This window comes from Penaeus vannamei, chromosome 16 (assembly GCF_042767895.1).
Source record: "Penaeus vannamei isolate JL-2024 chromosome 16, ASM4276789v1, whole genome shotgun sequence".
Classification (NCBI taxonomy): Eukaryota; Metazoa; Arthropoda; class Malacostraca; order Decapoda; family Penaeidae; genus Penaeus; species Penaeus vannamei.
In genome coordinates this window covers 23,364,261-23,371,760 of record NC_091564.1, presented here as the reverse complement: position 1 = coordinate 23,371,760, position 7,500 = coordinate 23,364,261, and the positions used below count along the sequence as shown (strand labels likewise).

The 7,500-nt window shown below is 47.9% G+C and overlaps 1 protein-coding gene across 1 annotated transcript in view; it reads right to left on the bottom strand.

The window, feature by feature from the left end:
• Positions 1 to 7,500, bottom strand: part of LOC113800592 (protein O-mannosyl-transferase TMTC2) — a 48,399-nt gene that overhangs the window by 13,057 nt on the left and 27,842 nt on the right. Inside the window, exon 6 of the mRNA XM_070131564.1 lies at positions 5,746 to 5,827. Coding sequence (XP_069987665.1) covers positions 5,746 to 5,827 — 82 coding nt within the window. The remainder of the gene's footprint in view (positions 1 to 5,745; positions 5,828 to 7,500) is intronic.

Here is a 7,500-nt window from a genome sequence, read left to right as displayed (position 1 = left end):
CACACACACACACACACACACACACACACACACACACACACACACACACACACACACACACATATATATATATATATATATATATATATATATATATATATATATTATATATATATATATATATATATATATATATATATATATATATATATATATATGTATATATACATATAGATACAAATATATGTATGGCATATATATGCCATGCAGTCTAAGCAAGGATGGAGAGACAACAATATGCAAACCCCCGTTGGAAGGAACACTCCCAAAGGATTCTGAAGACCGAATCAAAGCCATGCGGCAGATAAAAAAAGACAACAACCCAAAACGACCTGGGTTTAATAATGATAATTAACTTGCTCATTAGGGTAACAATAGGGTATCATTAATGACCAATACAGACAAAACATTACACTGATACTGATGATAATAACCATAATGATGGCTGAAGTAACTGAAGTAGCATGAAGAAAATAATAATAAAATGCTGATGAAATTATGGAAATTAATTTGCAATAGAACATCAACAATAACAACAGTAACAACAACGGCGAGAGTAGTAGAAATACTATTACTTCTGCTACTACTACTACTACTAGCAGTAACAATAACAAAAACAGAATAATAATACTGTCATTTATAATAAAACCCAGAAAATAAGTGACATATTCATAAATGATTATCATAAATAATTTACTTCAGTCAACGCTATCCACCTACATAGAAAGTGCATACACACAGACAAACACACACACACACACACACACACACACACACACACACACACGCACACACACACACCGTGCCTACAAACACGTGCAAACTCGTACGGCCGGATAACTATCTACAAATGCGTTGAAATCTATTTCGATTTCCAACAAACCTCAAAAGAATCGTGATTGAGAGAAACCCGCATAATCACAAATATAAAGACAAAGATGTCCTCCAAAGTGCCTTCCTTCATGCGCATTTTTAAGCGTAAATAAAAAGCAATGATACATCTCTTCTTAAGATTCAGTTTTTGTATTTTCTCGTAAAGCAAGAAATACTTCCACAACCACCGACCCGTCCGTAGCGAAAGGGTGGCTTTTAAAGTAATTAACTTTTCAATTTAGGAGTTCGACAACTTTTTTTCCTGACTTGTTGCATTTGACTAAACAAGATCTTTAGAGATTATAAAGACTATTTTTTCCACATTCTACTTCATACTCATCATCCTTAGCCCTTGAATCCACGGATAAAATGCAAAAAGCGAATGGAAAGGAAGGTAGAAAAGAAAGATAAGAGAAAAAAGAAAGCGAGAGAGAGAGATGAACTTGGGCTCCGGCACGACCGTCATGATGTGTGCTGCCATCTCTTGACGATCAGCGAAGATGCCAAGCACAAGGCTGGGGACGGCGGAACCTCGATATGACGCACGAACACTGTTTTGTCTCTTATTTCTATCCCATTATGGCCGAGAAATCCAAAAGCGCCGAATTTTCGAATAGATATCCAAAGAGTAGTGTCGCGCTGGTCAAAGGAGAGTTATAATGGGACGGAAGGTTTCAAAAAAGGCATTTTAAGATTCTGTGACAGTTCAGATCGAGAGATAAAATCATCACTGAAGAGTCCCATGTTGTTTTGGATATTTTCTTTTTGCTGATTTACCAATGGTCAATTTTGCCAATTATTGTCACTTTTAGAATACAAGAAGGGAGCTATCTCTGCCACAACTCATTGTCACGCCCGTAATTATCTGTAGACTCAATTTAAATATTTACTGTTTTTTCTAAAGATTTGTATCACGGTTTCCAGACAAGGCATAATGGTGTCATGCGAAAAAAGCGAACTAATTAATTACCTGGTCAGCGATAGTGGACAACACACGGCACCAGGACGCGCCGGGCCAGGGGCGGAGGAGGGGCCTGAATACGGTGCATGAGGCGAATAGATCACTAGCGCGTTCCGCTTATCCGGGGCCCTTCTAATCCGTGCGACACCTGCAGTCATGAATGTCCCCCGGAGCCCCCTCCCCCCGGCTGGCTAAGCGGACTTCGTTTAAGCGGATCTGGCTAACTCATCCATATTCAGGTGTGTTCGTCCGACCGGCGTCTTATCTCTGGCCTAATTATCAAGGACAGTCCACGATACATGCTGCAGCCCTTTGACTTATAGCAATATTCAAACACAACTTTGTGGCCCGTAAGTGTGGAAATCATGCGCGGGCCAGCGGGGTTTTGGCCTCTATCCCAGCTCGGCTTGTGGGTCATTTGTTGTGGCTACGATCCGGCCCGGGTTTCTAGGCTTGTCGTGACGGTCCAGGGTCGACGCTCGGGTATCGGGGTCCCGCCGACACTTCTCGCTGATGACAGCCTCTCTAATTATTGAAGATGGCGAGCCAAGAAACGGCTACGCTTCCAGGGTCGTAAGGGCGGCGGACGCCTCTGCGCAGCACGGCCGAGTGGCCCATAGCTACCATGGGAGCTTAGGGTCGCAGGCCTGTCGCTAGGAAGTCGTTTGTGTTTGATAGTTGTCTCAGTCAGTGGGCGGCGTCACCACCAGTCATTATATTGAGCACATCAAATTAACTTCCACGATTCTTTCTTCGACTTGACCTGGCGACCGAGGCGCGGGGCCGGCCGGGACTGCGCACGGGAGGCGCCTAATCAGGCTCGGGGCCAGCTGCCGGGCAGCGGAAGCAAACGGCCGCCCTGCGCGGTTACGAATCAAAGGGCAAAGGGAGAAAATGAGAACGAGAAAGAGAGAAAAGGAAGTGTCGGCAGCTTTGCCCAGAAACGGCTATGAATAGTAAATGAGATGCAAATTGCAGGGAAGGAGAGAGAGAGAGAGAGAGAGAGAGAGAGAGAGAGAGAGAGAGAGAGAGAGAGAGAGAGAGAGAGAGAGAGAGAGAGAGAGAGAGAGGGGGGGGGGGGAGAATTTGCACAATTCCGATTCAATTAGTTTTTGGGACCAATCTCATGTTGGACCATTTGAAGTAGAGACGAAAAGAAGTGATATGCAGATTGTAGGAAAAGAAACTAGAGCACGTGAGAATAAAATGAAAATATGAGTTATATGAAGGTACAAAAATGACTGAACATTTCCAGAAGGCATGTGCAGACACTGCGAAATGTGATTTGCATACAAGCAAAATACAAAATAAAACAAAAGAAAAAAGCTGTATTGACAAACACACACACACACACACACTTACATATACATATACATATACATACATACATACATACATACATATATACATATATATATATATATATATATATATATATATATATATATATATATATATATATATATATGTATATGTATATGTCTACATATGTGTATGTACATATATATGTGAATACAAAATAAACAATCTCTCTCTGTATTTATCCGTATCCTTTGATGGAGGGAAATCAGTCCACAGAGCTCTTCATGTCCCCATGGCATTCAGCGCCTATTCCCCGTGGCACCTACACCCTAGACAAATGTGGCACCCATCCCCTCAATCTGTGTCTTCTACCCCGGAAACCCCCGTGGACCAACCCGCAAGACCCCCATGGCATCCACCCCCTAGACCCCTTGGAACCCACCCCTAGACCCCTTGGAACCCACCCCTAGACCCCTTGGAACCCACCCCTAGACCCCTTGGAACCCACCCCTAGACCCCTTGGAACCCACCCCTAGACCCCTTGGCACCCACCCCTAGACCCCTTGGAACCCACCCCTAGACCCCTTGGAACCCACCCCTAGACCCCTTGGAACCCACCCCTAGACCCCTTGGAACCCACCCCTAGACCCCTTGGAACCCACCCCTAGACCCCTTGGCACCCACCCCTAGACCCCTTGGCACCCACCCCTAGACCCCTTGGAACCCACCCCTAGACCCCTTGGAACCCACCCCTAGACCCCTTGGAACCCACCCCTAGACCCCTTGGAACCCACCCCTAGACCCCTTGGAACCCACCCCTAGACCCCTTGGAACCCACCCCTAGACCCCTTGGAACCCACCCCTAGACCCCTTGGAACCCACCCCTAGACCCCTTGGAACCCACCCCTAGACCCCTTGGAACCCACCCCTAGACCCCTTGGAACCCACCCCTAGACCCCTTGGAACCCACCCCTAGACCCCTTGGAACCCACCCCTAGACCCCTTGGAACCCACCCCTAGACCCCTTGGCACCCACCCCTAGACCCCTTGGCACCCACCCCTAGACCCCTTGGCACCCACCCCTAGACCCCTTGGCACCCACCCCTAGACCCCTTGGAACCCATCCCTAGACCCCTTGGAACCCACCCCTAGACCCCTTGGAACCCACCCCTAGACCCCTTGGAACCCACCCCTAGACCCCTTGGAACCCACCCCTAGACCCCTTGGAACCCACCCCTAGACCCCTTGGAACCCACCCCTAGACCCCTTGGCACCCACCCCTAGACCCCTTGGAACCCACCCCTAGACCCCTTGGAACCCACCCCTAGACCCCTTGGAACCCACCCCTAGACCCCTTGGAACCCACCCCTAGACCCCTTGGAACCCACCCCTAGACCCCTTGGAACCCACCCCTAGACCCCTTGGAACCCACCCCTAGACCCCTTGGAACCCACCCCTAGACCCCTTGGGACCCACCCCTAGACCCCTTGGAACCCACCCCTAGACCCCTTGGGACCCACCCCTAGACCCCTTGGGGCCCACCCTTCGACCCCTTGGAACCCACCCCTAGACCCCTTGGAACCCACCCCTAGACCCCTTGGAACCCACGCTTAGACCCCTTGGCACCCACCGCTAGACCTCTTGGCACCCCCCCCTAGACTCCTTGGCACCCACCCCTAGACCCCTTGGAACCCTCTCCTAGACCCCTTGGAGCCCACCGCTAGAGCCCTTGGACCCCACCCCTAGACCCCTTGGAACCCACCCCTAGACCCCTTGGAACCCACCCCTAGACCCCTTGGAACCCACCCCTAGACCCCTTGGGACCCCCCCCTAGACCCCCTGGAACCCCCCCCTAGACCCCTTGGAACCCACCCCTCGGCCCCTTGGCACCCACCCCTAGACCCCCTGGCGCCCCCCCCTAGACCCCTTGGCACCCACCCCTAGACCCCTTGGAACCCACCCCTAGACCCCTTGGAACCCACCCCTAGACCCCTTGGAACCCACCCCTAGACCCCTTGGAACCCACCCCTAGACCCCTTGGAACCCACCCCTAGACCCCTTGGAACCCACCCCTAGACCCCTTGGAACCCATCCCTAGACCCTGTGGCCCTGTGGGCGCGAGCGTCGGCGTGCGTGCCTGAGTGAGAGACACAGGTGCGGCCGCGTCGTGACGGGTGACGCCAGCTGGCAATCAGAGGGAATCGCCCCTGGGGAACATGGTCGCTCAGGAGCCTGCGCTGAACAAAGCCTGGCTGCCGTCGCGCTCATCACGGCGCCCTTGCGAACACTTTACGTGACGACTCGACTGAACATGCAAATGAACGGCGTGGGAATCGTACGGAACGGCTCTCTCGCGGAACGTTCGTGGCGGCTGCAGCAGCACGGATTATTTCGTTCTCTGATTCGGCGGCTTGGCACTCCGCGCTGGCTACGCTGCTGCATGGCGCCAGGCGCTTACATAACATTTGACGCATTTAGGAGAAATCCGATGATTTGTCTGCAGGGAAGCCGATTACAATTCGCCTGCTAAGGAACACACACACACACACACACACACAGACGCGCGCGCGCGCGCGCGCGCACGAGAGAGGGCCAAGGGGCTGACTTACCGAAGTGCTGGTGGACGGTGGAGTCGTTGGGCGCGAGGGTCTTGGCGCGCTCGAACCACTCCTCGGCTTCTCCTATCCGTTGCTGTGGGGAAGGCGGGACGGACGTTAGCGTGGGCGGTGGCCGAGGGCGTGGGCGGAAGACATGGGTAACGAGAGTGGGCGGGAGATGGATGTGGGTGGGAAATATAGGCCGAAGATATGGGCGCTGGATATGGGGGAATGGGTGTGGACGGTAGATTTGGGCATTGGATATATATGGGGAGGCAGGGATGGGTGTGGGAAGGAAAAATAAGCGGGGTGTGGGTGGTAGATGTGGTTGTAGGCGGAAGTTATGGGCAGTGAGTATGGGCGATTGGCGAGTTGAGGTTCGGTGTGTGTATTTGGGTGTGGGAAGCGGTTATGGTTGATAGCCATGGGCGGGTGTGGGCGGCAGGCGCAGTCAGTTTGCCACTGGTAATACAAATATTTATTGTATTATATATTATTAATAATAACTACAATAATAGTAATTAGCAAAAGTTATGATAATAATAATTATGATGTATATGTATATAAATGTGTGTGTATACATACATATATATATATATATATATATATATATATATATATATATATATATATATATATATATATATATATATATATATATATGTATATATATATGTATATATATGTATATATATGTATGTATATATATGTATATATATATATATATATATATATATATATATATATATATATATATATATACACATATATATACATATATATATATATATATATATATATATATATATATATATATATATATATATATATATATATATATATATATATATATATATATATATACATATATATATACATATATACATATATACATATATATATATATATATATATATATATATATATATATATATATATATATATATATATATATATATATATATCAAATACGTCTGTATATCTATCTACATTTACTACTAACTCTGCGTACGTAACTATGGAAGAGATAGAAGTGCTTGTATCCACAAATAGTAATCTTCAATTTACTATTTGCCATTTCCTAATTAATTTTTCACCGTCATAAACAAGCATCTAGCGAGTTACTAAGAGGCGGCAGCACGGGAGAAGAGCAATTCCTAAAGAGCCTCGTCGGCGAGATCCACTGCAGCGACCTGGGTTGACCCCGAAAGAGGCCCGGCATCCCGAAGGCCGCGAGAGAGCGCCGGGAGAAGCCTTCGGTCATGCAGAGACATCCGTCGCCAGCCTCCAGGGGGAAGAGGAGGGAGAGATGAGGAAGGAGAAGGAGGAAAAGGTGGAGGAGGGGGAGGGGGAGCAGGAGGAGGAAGAGGAGAAGGAAGAGGAGGAGGAAGAGGACGAGGAAGAAGACGAGGAGGAAAAGGAGGAGGAAGAGGAGGACGAAGAGAAGGAGTTGAATAATAATAATAATAAGAAGAAGATGAAGAAGAAGAAGAAGAAGGAGAAGAAGAAGGGGGTGGGGAGGAGGAAAAAGAGGAAGAAGAGGAAGAGGAAGAGGTTGAGGAAAGAGAAGGGGAAGGAGAAAGAGATAGAAAAGAGTAGGAAGTGGAAGAGTTGGGAGCAACAAGAGTTGGAGGAGAAAGAGGAGTAAGAGAAGGAAGAGGGAAGAAAGAGAGAACTAAAGGAAAGGAGAGGAGGATGAGGGGGGTAATAACGATCTTATCAGTCTTGTACATAGGGCTGATACTCGGCCAGCCCCAGCGGTGTTCC